Source organism: Macroventuria anomochaeta, assembly GCF_010093625.1.
Source record: "Macroventuria anomochaeta strain CBS 525.71 unplaced genomic scaffold BU25scaffold_1, whole genome shotgun sequence".
Lineage (NCBI taxonomy): Eukaryota > Fungi > Ascomycota > Dothideomycetes > Pleosporales > Didymellaceae > Macroventuria > Macroventuria anomochaeta.
The window spans coordinates 1,571,494-1,588,223 of record NW_022985362.1 but is presented as its reverse complement, the minus strand read 5'-3'; the positions used below and the strand labels follow the sequence as shown (position 1 = coordinate 1,588,223).

Here is a 16,730-nt window from a genome sequence, read left to right as displayed (position 1 = left end):
GTCAGCCTTCAGTCACTTTCAAAGTAACCTGCAACGATACAGCCACGATACAGAGTAATCTGCGAGTTCTGAAGGGATCAGACTCAATTATCAAGCGGTCGAGCTTCAACTCCGACCTCTTAGCTTGCCTCTTTCACGTCAGATCGATGATCGAGGTGTCAGCAGCCATAGAAGCTCGAGGTGTAGAGCTGGCTGTGGGGCACGCTAAAGTGAAAGCCGCCCCGCAATTGGATCCCCGTGCGTTGAACCATCATTCGTGCCTAAACTACTAATAATTCTCGAGTCCTTCGAGTCCCTTGACTCTCACTGACTCGACGCGACACACTGCGACTCTTTGACTTTGGCAAGCACATCGACGCACCCGAACATGCCTGCCGCAGTCGCGCGGCCCAAGGCACCGCGCCTCGGCTCTATCAACCCCTCGAAAGCGGCGGGCACCGGGTACATCTACCAATCCGCAGAGACAAAACGGAAGGCACAACCAGCACCAGTACGAGCCTCGAAACCTGAGCGGCCAAAATGCTGCGACGAACCAAACATCAGCGATGCCGACGAGGGAGGGGCGATCTGCTACAACTGCGGTCAGGTCATCGAGGAGAGCCACATCGTTGCCGAAATCACGTTCGGTGAAACGTCTGGCGGGGCAGCAATAGTCGAGGGTGGCTTTATTGGAGAGAACCAGCGACACGCCAACTCCATGGGTGGAACTATGCGAGGTCTTGGTGGCATGGGAAGCAGAGAGCAAGCTGAGATGAACGGAAGGAGCGAGATCCAGAAGCTTGCCCATGCACTGAAGATTCGACAAGCAGTCGAAGACCAGGCTATTGGCTGGTACAAGCTGGCCTCGAACCACAACTTCGTCCAAGGTCGCCGCATCCGCAACGTCGCAGCTGTTGCTTTGTACATGGCATCTCGAAGACAGCCAGAGAACACGCTCATGCTCATGGATCTGGCCGAGAAGGTGCAAGTCAACGTCTGGCAGTTGGGTGATACATACAAGCAGTTTCTGAAGAAGCTGCGGGAAGAAGATCCGGCGCAACTCGTGGGCAACAAGGCAGTGCAAGAGATCGAGCCTCTCATGCTGAAGTACTGCCGCAAGCTTGAGTTTGACGAAGCATCGCACAAGGTCGCAGATGACGCTTGCAAGCTACTCAAGCGTATGAGCAGAGACTGGATGGTACAAGGTCGACAACCTGCTGGATTATGTGGCGCGTGTATCATTCTTGCAGCCCGCATGAACAACTTCCGTCGTTCTGTACGAGAAGTCGTATACGTTGTCAAGGTCGCCGACTCAACAGTCAATCAGCGTCTATACGAATACAAGAGGACACCAAGTTCGGCCCTGACCGTCAATCAGTTCCGCGAGGTTGGTCACAGGATGAAAGTTAAGACTCTGCCACCAGCCATCTGGAGACGAGCAGAGCGAGAAGAGAACAAGGCGAGGAGGAAGGAGAAGGGGGCCGCACAAGCAGAAGGTATCACTGCGGAGGAGTTGGAGGCGATGGAGACAGAAGCCGGCCCAAGCACAGCACCAACAAGGGCCAGCAAGAGGCGCAAAATAAACGATGGAGCCTCTCAGGACGCCCCAGCCCAACTTCAAACCCCAGATCCAACACAGCAGACACCTCAGGAAGTAGTGGACATCGACGCCCTGAACGAAGGCAACGAAGACGGTCTTGTAGACGCCATTGGTAGTGCCTTCGCGGAGACCAACGGCGACGATCCACTCGATGACAACGTCGTCATGCCCAAGAAGCGCGGCCGCCCACCCAAGAAACGCGAACCCATTCCCATCTCTGAAGAAGACCTTGACATCGAGCAAGAAATCGAAAAAGAAATCAACCAGGAGGTCACAAGGTGGGAAACCGTCTTCAAAGAATTCGCCGACAACGACAACCACGAAGTCCTCAAGCGCACCGGCCTCACCGCCAAAGAACTCGCCGACACCCTCACCCCAAACCGCAACGTCAGCACGCTCCCCGACATCGGCGAAGACGAATTTGAAGACGATCCGGACGTTGCAAACTGCATTCTCAACCCCGCCGAAGTCAAGCTGAAGGAGCGCGTCTGGCTGACGCAAAACGAAGACTGGCTGCGCGAACAACAAGCCAAGCTGCTCGCTGCCGAGCTAGAAGCCGCGCTGGACAAGCCCAAGAAGCCAAAGCAGAAGCGCAAACTCCACCGGATGGGCGATGGGAGCGTGCTGGAAGGCCAGCCTGCTGCTAGTGCGGCGGACGCCGCGCACAAGATGTTGAAGAAGCGTGCCAAGGGGTTCAGTAACCATATCAACTACGATAGATTGAAGCAGCTGTTTCCTGGAGGCAACACGGATGCGGCGGGTACGCCGTCGGGTAGCGGGCTGGGCGCGAGTCCGGCGCCGAATCAGACTGCGATTGCACCTGCGCCTGTTGAGGTTCAGGAAGAGGAAGGCGAGGAGGAGTATGAGGAGGAGGAGCAGGAGGAGGAGGAATTTGATGATCCGGCGCAGTATAGGGACGATGAAGATGAAGGCTTTGGGGATGACAACTATGACGATTACTGAGCATTGGTGCAAGGGGGATATTTGACTCGAGCATATTGATAGACATTTGCTTGCACAGATAGTCCTGGCATTTTAGCCTTGGACGGCGTTCATACTGGGGACAGCACTGGCACAGATACCCCGCTTGTAAGCGTAGCATATTCAATGGAGTTTGTGTATTCTTTCATCGCTAGGATATTGCAATACGGACCTGATGGCATTCTAGGTGCGATTGACATAGGGCTGAGACCGGTCCAGGAAGTGACATTGTCGCCGCGGCTTCCAATGATCGACAGTCCGTGCACTCAAGGCGAGCTCGGTTCTCGAATATGCGCCGACGATTGCTCTTACACAACGCTCGATTCGAGCGAAATGAACCATTGATATCATCCTCATAGCAGTCGCGGACACTGTACTGGAAAGATGGACCCTCTGGACCCCTCGAAAGAGCATGCGCTTGATGCGAATCACGCGTCACACTTGACAGACGCATCAGCTAACACCACCACCTCCGCAACACCGCAACAACCAATTGCACCCAATGCACCCGCATGGTCAGCACAAATGAACACATTTCCTGCAAACGGTAACACCGGAGCTGGATCTACTTTTCCTCAATTCTCAGCTTCTACAGCTGCAATTCTAGAAAGACTGCAGCAAGGCAAGTTAGGACATGCTTCAACTTCAGCTGCATTCGAAGCAAAGAAGGCCGAAATTATGCAGAACTACGCTACGAGCGACAAGTTGCCAACACCGCCGCCAGCGCCAACTGTAAGCAAGAAAGGCAGAGGAGGGAAAGCTGGGACACCATTGAAGACGGAAGTTGGAGCGTCACCCTTGGGAACAACACCAACTTCAGGAAGAGGGTCGGGGAGAGGGAGGGGAAGGGGACGAGGGCGAGGGCGAGGTGGAAGAGGAGGTCGCGGTGGCAAGAGGAAGCGCTCTGATAGTGCAGAAGAGGAGAGCGATGTGAGTATCATGATATATTCGTGCAGGCATGTTTGACAGCATACAGAATGACGATGACGATTCCGATGCCTCAGAATCGTACACACCACAGCCTACACGCACAAAGTCAGGACGCAGTGTCAACAAGCCGGTCGCATTCGTTCCAGTAATACCAGAGCCAACGCCAGGCGTCAAGCGGAGGAAATCGACCAAGACAATGCTAGCCGCAAAATGCAAAACGTGCCAGCGAGATACGGATCCGTCACAGAACAGAATAGTATTCTGTGACTCATGTAGTACGGCATATCACCAGTACTGTCACAACCCACCCATTAGCAATGAAGTAGTCACAGTACTGGAGAAGGAGTGGGTATGCGGGCCTTGTGCGCGGTCAAAGGAGAGCGTGGTGCAGGGGACAGAACACCTTGTCGCTGCAGAGAACTTGTCGATAGACGATGTAAGTAGGACCACCTCAACACTACGCATTCCTACTGACATGGACCAGAAACGCGCATACCTTTCTACTCTCACACAGCCTCATCTTGTCTCTCTCCTCCTTCATGCTACAATACGACATCCAGAACTCCCTATCTTCCCTCCAAACGTTAGCGCCCTACTTCCTGATCCTGCGACCATCGCCTCTCAACCACAGCCCCCACCCACTGCCACCGCAATACAACCGACCGCCTCCACCGTTACTCCTCTCGCCCAAACATCAAACACGTCTGCTTCTTCCTCAGAAACGCAGGTTCTGCGAGAAATGGGGATGCGCGCCCAACCGCGTGTGACTCTCGACATGGCCGGCAACCGATACGAAGAAGATGATGGATACGACACAGATCCGCCCGCACATTATCCCAAGGCAGGCCAGGGGTTGGCAAGAACGATGCAGCCAGAGAGTGAGGACCTGCAATGGCTGGTGGACGACAACTTTGAGGTGTTCAGCCATGGGTGGAAGGGCGATGGGAGTGGGTTGGGTGCCGATGGCACACTGGACAACAAGGTCTAGGTGGCCGATGCAGTTTTCGAGAAGCTGAATGAAAAGGACACAGGGAAGGGGAATATCAAGAAGGTCAGGTTTGAGGACGGGAGGGGCTCCAAGGACGCTGCCACGGGCCGCAATGACGAACTCAGCGATATGGACACAGATGAACTGGAAGAGCTCATCGATTGAGCTTATATATTTACAAGTGTCCAGTTGTGGACTACAACGAATAGATACACGACGATCCGCGTCTACGCGATGACACCCTCATTCCTCAGTGCCTCCACCTCGTCCTTACTCATCCCCAGCGTCTCTCCCAAAATCTCATCAGTATGCTGCCCCAGCGTCGGCGGCGGCATCCTAATCCCCGGCTTACTATCACTCCACTTCACCGGCGTATTCACCATCTTAATTGTCCCACATGCCGGATGCTCCACCTCCTTAACCATATCTCTTGCCAGCACATGCTCATGATTCAGCGTGTCCTGCACATCATTGATCGCTGCGTACGGCATCCCGCAACCCTCCAGGATTTCAAGCCACTCCTGCGTACTCTTCTGCCGTGTCTCGTTCTCAATGAGCTCTTCGAGTGTGTCCCGGTGCTTGACGCGCACGGCATTCGTTTTGAATCGCTCGTCAGTGATCCATTCTGGTTTGCCAAGTTTATTGCACAGCACACCGTACAGCCGATCGTTTCCGCCGCCGAGAAGGATGTCTCCGTCGGCGGTCTTGAATGCTTTGTATGGCACGATACTTGGGTGTGCGGTTCCCCAGCGCCCGGTGTCTTTCTTGCCGCTGATCAAGCAGGAGGATGCGATGTTTGCGAGCGTGGCGACTTGGCAGTCGCTCAGTGCGACGTCGATGTGCTGACCTTTTCCTGTTCGTGCTCGACCCAAAAGGGCAGCCATGACTGAGTTCGATGTGTAGAGTCCGGTGGTTAGATCTGTGACTGCTACACCAACCTTAACGGGTGGTCCGTCACGCGAGCCGGTGATGTGCATAAGCCCCATCTCGGCTTCGACCATGACGTCGTAGCCGGCGCGGTTCCTGTAGGGACCTGTCTGGCCGTAGCCGGTGATGGAGGCGTAGATGAGTTGTGGGTTGAGTTTGGAGACGGTGTCGTAATCCATGGCGTACTTGGCGAGAGAACCAGGCAGGTAGTTTTCGACGAGGACGTCGCATTCTTTGACTAGGCGGTGGAGGATGTCGACGCCGGCTGGGTGCTGGAAGGATAGGCCTATTGAGCGTTTGTTGCGGTTTACTCCCAGGTAGTATGCGCTTTCACCCGGACCGTCTTCGCCGTTGGTGTATTGCGCGTATGGAGGGCCCCAGGCTCGAGTGTCGTCTCCTCTTGTTGGGTGTTCGATCTTGATTACATCTGCTCTGTTCCAGGTCAACTGGTTGTTTTTGATGCTTGCCAACTTCGGCTATGGTTCATACAGGGCTCATTATGGCGTACCCAAGATCTCCAAGGATTTGTGTGCAGTATGGCTGTGTAGAGTCAGTACGCAGATCTTGATATGGTAGAAAGTTTTTGAACATACGCCGGCCAATACTCTTGTCATGTCGAGCACTTTGATACCAGCCAGTGGTAGGTTGGATGCATCTCCACTTGCCGCCGCAGCTGTTGCGAGCTTCCTCAGCGACCAATTCATGATGTTATAAGAAGGAATCTTTGGAGAAGAACATTGCAACAACGGCCTTGAGCCTCGAAACACAAACCGAGACATGGCGAGCAACAACTATATGACCAAGTGAGTGTATCTGTAATGGTTCCCAAGACAGCCACTCCAGGCTCCCCACAAGATACCCGAGCTCTTTTCCGATGTCCGAGGCTCATGTGCAGCTCTGGCGTACCCCGCCACTGCTCTTCCTCTCCAATAGCAACCCTCCACCACGACAATGTTTACCGGTCTCGTTGAAACAATCGGCAGTAAGCTTGCGATCTGCGTCACTGTGCTGCGCGGCTGAGCTGATCATGGCTAGCTGTCGCTGCGCTCGAGGAGCTCGATAAGACGGCGTCCGGAGGCGGCGGCACGTCATTGACTATTTCCGACTGCGAGGATATTCTGGGCGATTGTCATTTGGGCGACAGCATCAGCGTCAATGGTACATCAACAGCTATTTATGGTGGTTTTACAGTGCTGATGTGATCCAGGAACATGTCTAACCGTCACCGAGTTTGACAAGAAGTCGTTCAAGATTGGATGCGCGCCCGAGACACTCCGCCGTACGAACCTGGGCTCGCTGAAGCAGGGCTCGAAAGTCAATCTTGAGCGCGCTGTCTCTGCAGACACACGCATGGGCGGTCACTTTGTACAGGGCCATGTTGACACAATCGCAACGATCCAGTCTGTCACACCAGATGGTAACGCCCTTACCTTCCGCTTCAAGCCGCGAGACCCCGCTGTGCTGCGCTACATCGTTGAGAAGGGCTACGTGACAATAGACGGAGCGAGCTTGACAGTCACAAAGGTGGAGGATGGACCCGAAGGTTTTTGGGAGGTGATGCTCATCGCATACACTCAGGAGAAGGTGGTCACAGCGAGCAAGAAGACTGGCGAGGATGTCAATGTTGAGGTTGACCAGGTTGGCAAGTACGTGGAGAAGAGCGTAGCTGGATACTTTGAGGATGGCTCCAAGGGTGAGTTTGCTATCTTGGAGAAGATGGTCTCAAAGCTTGTGGACGAGAGGCTGAAGGCTCTGGGAAAATAAGAGGATCGACGTGTGAGAGGTAGAGTGCATGTGGTAGCCCTCTGCAGCGCTCGTGTTACTGGTCGTTGGACTTGCTAGATTTGGCCCCCACGACCTACGATGACCCATACCCAATAGATCGCGTTCTCTGGAACCGGAGCCGTTGCCTCATGAGTGATATTGAGGGTGGTTGGATGACCCTGAAACCGGCATAACGGCATGGTGGCGCAGGGGAGAGTGAGGCTTAGCCTCATTTCTAGTGACTACATATATATACAATGCTTGCAGACAGTTCAGACGACTGACTTCTTTCGATGATGTTTTAGCACTTGCCTGTTCCTCAGTGTGTTCTGCTTCCTGCTGTTGTAGAGCTATGTTCGACCATCACTGCTGCCTAGCCCGTGCATGAACCAGCTTCAACATCGCAGTCGACGACCGGTTGACAGCTGTCCACGTCGTGCATCTGTACATCACACGGCACGATGAATTTTGACCGCTGCCGAGCAGCTCTTGATCAAGAATACTGACCTGATCCTGCTGACATTGCAGCACTAGATCGGCGTGCAGTGGAGCATGGCCAGGCAGAAAGGCCTTTCCGGCATCTGGAAACATTGGCAACTGACAATCCAGACGACGATGTCATCGGCTGCAGCCCTCGCGTGGCCTCTCGTCCGTCGCACTGGCTCGACTCTGAATGCACACTGGAGCTGAGTGTTAGATGACGCCTGACAGAGCCGTTGGCAGTCCTGGGATATCCGCGCCGCAAACACTCCTTGCTTCTCCTGAGGCTCTTGTATTCAACTTCAGAACGTACGACCTCCCAAATTCTGGATTCGACACGATCACGCTTGTAAATTTGGGGGCCAAAATAATTGGGGGGCAGGTCGAGAAACAAAGAGAAGGGAGAGCTGCAGGTAACAAGATTCGGCGATAACGATTGGCTTCCTTCGCGGCTTGCAGCCGTTGCTGCATACCTGACCACGTCAAAGACCGGTCGGCCCTCATCAAGGCCCGCAACGCCAGTGCACATCAAGTGCTTTTGTTCAGCCCTGTCTCCTCATTCACTTTCTCCTTCTACTTGCTCTGTTGGTCACCAGAGCATGCGCCGCTAGCGACGCTTCTTCCCGGTTCAGGACCACCCGTCACGCGATCCACTTGACACCATGGATTGGCGACTACTCGACTACGCCAAAGCCGCTGAGGACACAGCAACGGAACTCGGCCTCTGCGTCAGCGAAATCCCACAATACCGTAAAGATATCACTGGCGACATTGCTGAACTGTATGCTATCTCGAATGCCTTGCAAACGCTACATGAGGCACTTGAGCTGTCCCGCCATGGGAGGGCTTCAGGCCGGATCTTGAAGGACCTAGATGTATGCCTCCCAAGTCTGGGCTATACCCTCGACGATGTGCGCGATATATTCAACAAATCGAAGAGGAAGAGTCGACTGCCAGGCGCCTTTCCTGGTACCCCGCAGTACGCTGAGATGTGGGAGGATGCTCTTGCCGATTTCAAGGCTCAGGGTATATCCCTGCCACTTCGACTGGAGTACTTTCGTACGTATCTGCAGGGAATGTATGATGAACTGCGAGGGTGAGTCTTGTGGATCATGCATGTGAGCTTGGCTAACAGCAAATAGCGATGACCCAGGGGAGGAGATCGATAAAATCCATATCCGCCTGAAGAAGTTACTGAAACAGCAGGAACCCCTTGATTCGTACTTCAGCAGACTATCGATACCCAGTCATGGTCCTGCTAGAACACCGAAGCCTGCACCACCTCGCACCCCAAGACCGATTATACAGAGCTTCTCATCGTATCCAGCGTACGGCCATGCACCTCCACCGCCGCCTCCGCCACCTCGTACGCCTCGGCCAACATCCCAGGTATACGGCGGGATTGGGGACATCCCAATCTACGTGCCTCCAGCCGCCCCTTCCGTACCTAATTCACCTACATTCTCGTCCACTTCTTCCCAAGGCCTTTCCTCTCATTCCACTGACCCCGGGGGTCCAGTTACTCACTGGGCCCTGCGGATACTCGACGGACGGCATCCGTCTACTCCTTTTCGAACACTGGGAGAAATCACCGAATGCCTCGGCCGAGATGAGCCGCGTGTCATTGAGATGCTGGGTGACGATGGATTTGAGAAAGTCCTGGAGCTGCCATTGGAGGCGACTAATGTCTGGCTACGCCTCTACTGCAGATTCAAGGACCTTCGAGCCCGCATCTTGTTTCTCACTATGGACCCGGATGGCACGCGTAGGAGGTTTTGTTTCCCATTGACCGGACTGAAGATAATCCGGAAGGACTCTTGCCTGCAATTGTGTCGAGTCAATCGCAAGGATGGAGGGCTCGACCTGTGGGCTCGCCTGCGGTTTCCTATGTATGAACGTACGTCTTCAATTTAACACATTGTGGGAAAGAGCTAACATGTGGTAGGAATGGTACTCTTCTACAACACCGCTGTCGCTATGAAGCACCAGGACCAGACCCGCATGGCCGACGGCTTGGAAGACCTGTGGGATCTGGACAACAAGGAAAGGATAGAGTTCAGCAGGTAGGCACTACTCACTTCTGCAAGGACTTGACTGACAAAGCGCAGTGAGATCTCAGACACTCACTTCCTGCACCACCTTCGTGTGTATCGCGATCAAGACTCCGGTGTTGTTCGATTCGAAGCAACTCCTCGCCGCGGTCCACTCATAGCGGTACCTATCTGGACTGCTTTCGTCACGCAGTTCGTTGGAGACAGAAGTTGGATGAAGAAAGTCGGCTTGACCACAGTCGTCTTCAGGCAGTTACACCCGTATGTGTTCTGCGAGGGGTACAAATTGCCAAAAGGACCCAGTGGGAGATACCAGTTGAACTTCTCTGCGTCTGAGGGTAAGTGATTCCATCTGCACCTATAATGAGCTACTGCTGATGAACGCCACAGATGCGAGAAACTTCATTGAAACCTTTCATCACATTCGGGTCCGACGATGAGCCGGCCTGAACTCGATTGGAGATACTTTCGGGCAGATACCGCGTGTAGTACGCCGCGTTTGGCCGCGCTGATGATGGCTGTTGGGCGGATTCGATGCGACTGCAGCAAAATGACCTTGACGATTGACGATTTGACGACTTCATGATCACTCTGGGAGGGCGGTCTCTAGCATTTGTAGGATACCCCTCACTTAGGCGCCTTCCTGATTGCGCATATTGGTAGCAGCCTTGATACTCAAAGTGAACCCTCTTGGACATTTGAGTTTTGTTCTGACATGATTTGCATGCCTTGTATGCGTGGCGATAACATGGAACAATCCCTTGATGAAGTACAGATTGACTTTTCGCCGCGGCTCACTTTCTAAGACATGTTCTTGTCGTAGCCTGTTCGAGCCCAGGGTCATCTCGTAGGGCTTTCGTAGTGGGGCACTAGGGTTAAGGTTAGCGCGCTAGAAATTATCCCTACGGCGTGTAAACTGCAAGTGCCCTCGAGTCTTCTCCTTCTTTCCTCACATTCACTTTTTCCAGTTTTCAGTCTGTAAAAATGGCAAACAACACTTCTGCGACCGCAGGCAAGGAGGGCATCGCCGCTCTGCCCCACACTGAGGCGCATTACTTCAACAGGTATGGAAACTACAAGGCTAGCATAGCTTAAAGCATTTGCTAACAGTGTGTGAACAGCTACAACCACCATGGTTCGTTTCCGCGCTTCACATACATATGAATACTACTAATGCGCGCGTAAAGGCATCCACGAGGAGATGTTGGTATGCCTCACCGAGACTGCACCTTCAAGTAAGACAGGACGCAACGGCTGACAGCAAGGTCTAGAAAGATGAGGTCCGCACAAGAAGCTACCGCGATGCGATCTACCAGAACCCTCACCTCTTCAAGGACAAGGTTGTCCTCGATGTTGGCTGCGGTACCGCGATCCTCTCCATGTACGCGCCCCGCGAACGACCCCACCAAACATCACACGAGCAGGCGCTGATATAGGATAAACAGGTTCGCTGCTAAGGCTGGCGCAAAACACGTCATTGGTGTCGACATGTCGACCATCATCGAGAAGGCCAAAGAGATCGTTGCCGTCAACGGTCTGTCCGATAAGATCACCCTGCTTCAGGGCAAGATGGAGGAGGTTGTTCTTCCTTTCCCCAAGGTCGACATCATAATATCAGAGTGGATGGGCTACTTCTTGCTCTACGAATCCATGCTGGATACCGTCCTGTACGCCAGGGACAAGTACCTGGTCAAGGACGGCCTTATCTTTCCTGACAAGGCTACCATCTACCTTGCCGGTATTGAGGACGGCGACTACAAGGAGGAGAAGATTGGCTGTAAGTCGATCATCACACACCTTGGAGCAACAATATGCTGACAATTTAGTCTGGGACAACGTCTGGGGTTTCGACTACACCCCTCTCAAGCACACCGCTCTGACCGAGCCCCTCGTCGACACTGTCGACATCAAAGCCGTCGTTACCGACCCCTCTGCCGTCATCACCCTCGACCTCTATAAGTGCACCGTCGAAGACCTCGCCTTTAGGTTACCCTACGAGCTCAAGGTCCGCCGCAGCGACTTTGTTCACGCTCTGATCGCCTGGTTCGACATCGAGTTCGCCTGCTGCCACAAGCCCATCAAGTTCTCCACCGGCCCCCACACAAAGTACACCCACTGGAAGCAGACCGTCTTCTACCTCAAGGACGTCCTGACCGTCGAGGAGGGCGAGACCATCTCCGGTGTCCTCGAGAACAAGCCCAGCGAGAAGAATCACCGCGATCTTGACATCACCATCGACTACAAGCTCCAGGCGAACGACATGCACAGGCAGGCTGAGGGCTCTGGCATATATAGGATGTGCTAAGCGTTTCGCGCTGTTGTGCTGAGTGCGCAAGGTGTTGTGCTTCTACTCGCAAAGGCGAGGCGGCATGAATGGAGCATGTGGCATGTGCATTTGATTGAACCTCATATAGACCCTTGATAAGAGGCTGGGCGTTGACGGGGTTTTCGGATTCGGGAAAAATACCTAGGGTAGCATCGTCATGATTTACGAAGAAGGGACCAAATTTACGATTGGGAATTCCTCCCCTACAAGCCACAAAATTTCCGCACCCCTCTAACGAGTGAGAAGCAGAGGAGACTTGCAGCTCTGAAGATCGTTGAAATTGACAGCAACATTTTGTTGCTTAACTTGGTTGATGTCGAGGTGAGCTTCAGCCTTCTTTTGTCAGACGAACCATGTCTCCGCTTCCCATCATTAGACTACGAGGTAGCGAAACATAAACCTGCACATCTGCTTCTACAGTCTACAGAAAGCTATGTCCCTCACAACTCATCCTTGACAACCCGATCAATGCTCTTACCCTTAAACTTCTCGCCCTTCTTTGCAATCCTCCTCAACCGGAAGACCTTCGCCGCATGGCTCTTGACCGGCGCCCTCAAACTACCACCAGCCTTAACAACCCCAATCCTCTCTCCGAACAAGCGAGGATCCCCCTCGCGCAGACCCTGCTCGTACGGTGTCTCCGTCGCATTATACCAGTCCGCTTTCTTCAGGACGGCAGCGCGATCCGCCTCAGACTTCGCAGCGATGAGCTCTTCTGCAGTCTGCTCGGACATACGGTGCGCCCACAGATCGTGCACAGCCCAGTCGTATTCGACGTGAGGTGCTGAACCGTGGGGACCGAAAGGTGTGAAGATCTCTGCGAGGGAAATCTCCATATCAAGATCTTCAGCACCAGCATTGAGCAGAATAACGACTTGGTCGCCGTCGTGCAGATAGCCGGCCCAGACGTGCGTTTCTCCCTCACCGTACTGGTCCTTAGCAACATTCGTGTCACGTCGTACACGCGTCACCGATCTGCCGTGCGGATCCTGGCTGAGCGCGATGATGGCGGGGTTATTGACGATAGTTAGAGCTGAGGCGGACATGGTGCGGAGGTCGTTGCCTAGGAAGAGAGGGGACTTTAGGGCGGCCCAGAGAGCAAAGTGCGCTTTGTACTCTTCGTCGGTCATGCCGCCTTGCCCGACTTCGAGCATGTCGAGATCGCTCCAACCGCCGGGAATGGAGCGGTCGGCGAAGGGAGCGACTTTGTTCAGAATGAAGAGGACAGAGCAGTGAGTACCGGGGGCGATGCAGGATGGGTCACCTGGTGCCATTGTGTTGCACCCACAGAGGTCGTCTGGTCGCTGTGGAAAGTCAGTCTAGGCATTCTCATCTCAATCCTTCGTGATGCGTACCGTAAAGCTGTCGTAGATATCGCCAGTGATGCGCCAGGAGTTGGAAATGGACATTCCCCACTTCCTCAATGTCAGTCTTGTTGCGATGTATCAGGATCTAGACCATACTTACGGTATGTACTTGATCTTCTCCCCAATTACACAGATTGAGCAGAATGTTTCGACCAGTAGCCCGAAGAGCATCTGACATGACCTTGAATCTATTGAACGAGATTTGGGGTGTTCCAATTCTGCCCATGTGATAGCAGCTATCGTACTTCAGCATATCAACACCCCACTCGGCGAAGCTATTCGCATCGTCGACCTCATGATCAAGAGATCCAGCTATTTACCACAATCAGCCCCTGGCTGGTAGTCAATATCCGATTGTTACATACCAAAACGCGCGCATGTCATCTCGCCGGCACTGCTATACATGCCATACTTGAGTCCTTGGCTGTGCAGGTGATCTGATATCGACTTCAAGCCATTGGGAAATTTGCTGAGCTCGGGCTGAAGTTTGCCATTCTTGTCGCGACCATTGACATCTTGCCAGCAATCGTCGAGCACAACATGGTCGTACCCTAGATCTCGAAGACCCAGACTCAAGATCTGATCTGAAGTAGTATACAGTAGGTCTTCAGAAACGTCACAGCCGAAGGCGTTCCAATTATTCTTGTGACTGTCAGTAACATGGTCGGAGGTTTAGATTGATCGCCTTACCCATCCCATCGGAGGTGTTACAGCCAGACCATTGTTGATGGCTGCTGCTCCAGTAAGAAGCGTGGTAGCCATAATAATGCTATCTCGATATGGAGCCATCTTCGATGTTATCGATTGGGTTTCTGGGTTGTGTGGTAGCTGCTTGTGTAGCAAGAGATGTTTTTAAGCCCGATCACACTCTGTGCCCGACCCGACATCCGCTATGCGAGAGCCGATGATGCCAAGTGTTCCGCCCAGCGGCTCTTAGTTGTGATCCACATAACACGCGTGGGAAATAGGTGTTTGTTTTCCGCCGCTACGGTTATGTGGGGCTTTGATGTACCCGTGGGGAAGCCCCATGTGGGGGTTGCATTACCGTTGCTGGCGACATTACCGACACCGATGAACATGATAATGGTGACTGTTTAGAGAGAGCAAGGAGTGCCTCGTAATGCGGATCGTTGTCTCGCGGCTCGAGTTCCATATGCGGCGCAAACTGCACCAGGAACCGAAGCAGCCAGCGGTCCAGAACGAAACTGGTATCCTTACTTCGCAAACAAGTCTGATGGAAGGCTCTTAAGCGACTCATCGCGCTATCGACACTGGACCAGAATGGTCGCAGCCGCAGGAGGATCTCGAAATTACGTTCGAGACGCGATTTCGCTTGCCTTATTTGGCTATTGTCTCCAGAGAAGAGTAAGGTATGGATCTGAACAGTGGATGCTATCACCAAGATATGCGCGACTGCTGGATACATAACTTCACTTCCAGGGGTGGCAAAGGATCGATAGACGACCTCGCAGAGCTTCGAGGCATGGTGTTTACAATCCGCAGCGTATAATGTAGAAGTTGAGATAGCGTCTGCACCCAGGAACTGGTAGTTGAGTAGCTGACCATAATGGTAGTATCCCAGGTATAATGCTGCGAACATGCGTCCAAAGCCACGGCCAGCAAACCATTTGAAGTTCTCAGGTGTGTCCCTCATGTGGTGAGGTAAGCTTTCCAACCACATGCCTAACTCACGGGAGAGCGATCGCACTCCCGACTCCAAAGTTTCGCCTTCCAGATGCTCTGATACACATCTGCGATTGAAGTCGATGACTTGCAAGAGTATCCTGTTCAGTTTGATCATCTCGGTCAGGATTGGCGATTCGTAGGTTGTCGGATTGTTGATGAAGTTCGAGGTGAAGTCGGCGCTCATTGAGGAGAAGGGAATCTCATCGATCGGAAATGATACCGTGCTGTCTAAGGGCATGATCCTCGGGACTTTGACTGCAGCCGATGACCATACGTCGACCATACAGACCGTCCACCATACTTCGAGAATCTCGTGATCAGCGAACGGTTCAGGATAGGGTGCATGGGCAGAACCGACGCTCTGAGACTGGACATACCTCTGATGTTGACTTCTCTTTCTAGAAGACTGGCAACTGGCCGATTGGGCAAGTCAAGAACTAGACACATGCGGCCTGCCGTACTGTAGTACACATTCTCAACGTCTGTGTCACCGTGTGCAGCTGCGTACGCACCCAACAACACACACGCTTGGATCGTGACTGGTGAGATATCACGTAAGTTGAGTAGTGCCTCGCTTGCTGTTCGAAAGCCTTCACCCCTTTCTCGTGGGTCTAGTTCCATGTAGACCGAGTTGCTCGAGAACCTGTTCAGGAACAGTTGGGAGGCATTCAATCGTTTATCGACTGATAGTCTTACCTGCATGAGAGTGCGAAGATTGCGAGTAGGATGATTTTCGGTACTCTTTCTCGAGCCACATCCTGGGTAAACGACGGGCGATGATATATAGAGTGAAACTGATCATGGATGTAGTCAAAATACAAGCTCACCAGCTCCAGCCGCAAGGGCATCGGTGGCAGGTCGGACGGAGACTGGCATGATGTTGGTGTCAATTGACTCCCTGGGGACGTTGAAGCTTGCTGATTGGCCTCGAACTCCTCGATTCTGGCTTGACGTTGAGCATAGTAGCCGCCTTCAGGGGGCCTCTGGACGCAGTGCAGTGCTCGTGACCGACAATACTCACACGCAATCACCCGATCAGACCGCTCTCCTGTTGGATAGATGCACTTGCGCCGTCGTGCTCTGGGATAAGTCAGCAACGCCTTGTTGGACCAGGTACCCGGTAGATGTATGCAGGGTTCGCTTACCGGCAGGTGCTGCACGCTGATGGTTTGCGCATCACGCTCTTGCGGTGGATCCACGTCGGAAAAGTCGTGGATCTTGTACTGGTGAAGGGCGGAAAACTTCCTCGGCCATGTGGTTTGGCTTTCACAGATGTGACGATGAACTTTGTTGTTGTCCCCGCTTCAGCTCTCCCGGACCGGCTCAAGCCGAATCGGGGCGGTTGCCCCGTCGAGATACCTGCCAAGCTTGGAGACAGAGACGGTCCGCTCTTGCCTCAACTTTAGAGGCGGTTTACTGACGGAAAAGTCTTCTTTCAGGCCACGTGAAATAAACCCTGCAACCTGCAGATTCCTCGTTCTCAACTCTTGGAACTTCTGACAGCCGTTGCTTGCACAATTGCACATCGAACACCCTTGAACCTGACTCGAGCCTCGCATCTAATTGGACGATCGACTAGCCACGCACCTCGCCAGATCTCCACACGGGGCATCGTCCCATGGGGCGGAGACGAAACTGCCTGCCTCTCCCC

General features: G+C 53.3%; 8 protein-coding genes across 8 annotated transcripts; 5 read left to right on the top strand and 3 right to left on the bottom strand.

Moving 5' to 3' along the window:
- Positions 1-291: 291 nt before the first annotated feature.
- Positions 292-2,692, top strand: BU25DRAFT_405612 (BRF1-domain-containing protein). The gene has a single exon (XM_033699826.1). It carries the CDS (start codon positions 368-370, stop codon positions 2,540-2,542), a length of 2,175 nt encoding a protein of 724 aa, XP_033567929.1. The 5' UTR covers positions 292-367; the 3' UTR covers positions 2,543-2,692.
- Positions 2,693-2,878: 186 nt separating this feature from the next.
- BU25DRAFT_356395 (uncharacterized protein) lies at positions 2,879-4,696 on the top strand. Its single transcript, XM_033699605.1, has 3 exons — positions 2,879-3,490; positions 3,537-3,926; positions 3,975-4,696. The coding sequence occupies exons 1-3, from the start codon at positions 2,945-2,947 to the stop codon at positions 4,476-4,478; spliced, it is 1,440 nt and encodes a 479-aa protein (XP_033567928.1). The 5' UTR covers positions 2,879-2,944; the 3' UTR covers positions 4,479-4,696.
- A 9-nt stretch (positions 4,697-4,705) lies between these two features.
- On the bottom strand, positions 4,706-6,019 carry BU25DRAFT_416903 (CAIB/BAIF family protein; the record flags this gene model as incomplete). Its single annotated transcript, XM_033699907.1, has 3 exons — positions 4,706-5,867; positions 5,914-5,945; positions 5,999-6,019. The coding sequence occupies 3 exons, from the start codon at positions 6,017-6,019 to the stop codon at positions 4,706-4,708; spliced, it is 1,215 nt and encodes a 404-aa protein (XP_033567927.1).
- A 337-nt stretch (positions 6,020-6,356) lies between these two features.
- On the top strand, positions 6,357-7,169 carry BU25DRAFT_427199 (Lumazine-binding protein; the record flags this gene model as incomplete). The annotated part of the gene is made up of 3 exons (XM_033699966.1): positions 6,357-6,387; positions 6,441-6,563; positions 6,613-7,169. 3 exons carry the CDS (start codon positions 6,357-6,359, stop codon positions 7,167-7,169), a joined length of 711 nt encoding a protein of 236 aa, XP_033567926.1.
- A 1,142-nt stretch (positions 7,170-8,311) lies between these two features.
- Positions 8,312-10,140, top strand: BU25DRAFT_328673 (uncharacterized protein; the record flags this gene model as incomplete). The annotated part of the gene is made up of 5 exons (XM_033699534.1): positions 8,312-8,745; positions 8,792-9,546; positions 9,595-9,712; positions 9,758-10,038; positions 10,091-10,140. 5 exons carry the CDS (start codon positions 8,312-8,314, stop codon positions 10,138-10,140), a joined length of 1,638 nt encoding a protein of 545 aa, XP_033567925.1.
- Positions 10,141-10,671: 531 nt separating this feature from the next.
- On the top strand, positions 10,672-12,235 carry BU25DRAFT_405609 (S-adenosyl-L-methionine-dependent methyltransferase). Its single transcript, XM_033699825.1, has 6 exons — positions 10,672-10,764; positions 10,822-10,835; positions 10,888-10,907; positions 10,972-11,081; positions 11,146-11,477; positions 11,527-12,235. Exons 1-6 carry the CDS (start codon positions 10,685-10,687, stop codon positions 12,003-12,005), a joined length of 1,035 nt encoding a protein of 344 aa, XP_033567924.1. The 5' UTR covers positions 10,672-10,684; the 3' UTR covers positions 12,006-12,235.
- Positions 12,236-12,466: 231 nt separating this feature from the next.
- On the bottom strand, positions 12,467-14,182 carry BU25DRAFT_328508 (glycoside hydrolase family 27 protein; the record flags this gene model as incomplete). Its single annotated transcript, XM_033699525.1, has 5 exons — positions 12,467-13,330; positions 13,382-13,441; positions 13,494-13,705; positions 13,759-14,035; positions 14,084-14,182. The coding sequence occupies 5 exons, from the start codon at positions 14,180-14,182 to the stop codon at positions 12,467-12,469; spliced, it is 1,512 nt and encodes a 503-aa protein (XP_033567923.1).
- A 202-nt stretch (positions 14,183-14,384) lies between these two features.
- BU25DRAFT_327730 (C6 transcription factor-like protein) lies at positions 14,385-16,256 on the bottom strand (the record flags this gene model as incomplete). The annotated part of the gene is made up of 4 exons (XM_033699494.1): positions 14,385-15,379; positions 15,457-15,722; positions 15,776-16,159; positions 16,225-16,256. The coding sequence occupies 4 exons, from the start codon at positions 16,254-16,256 to the stop codon at positions 14,385-14,387; spliced, it is 1,677 nt and encodes a 558-aa protein (XP_033567922.1).
- Between the last annotated feature and the right edge of the window lie 474 nt (positions 16,257-16,730).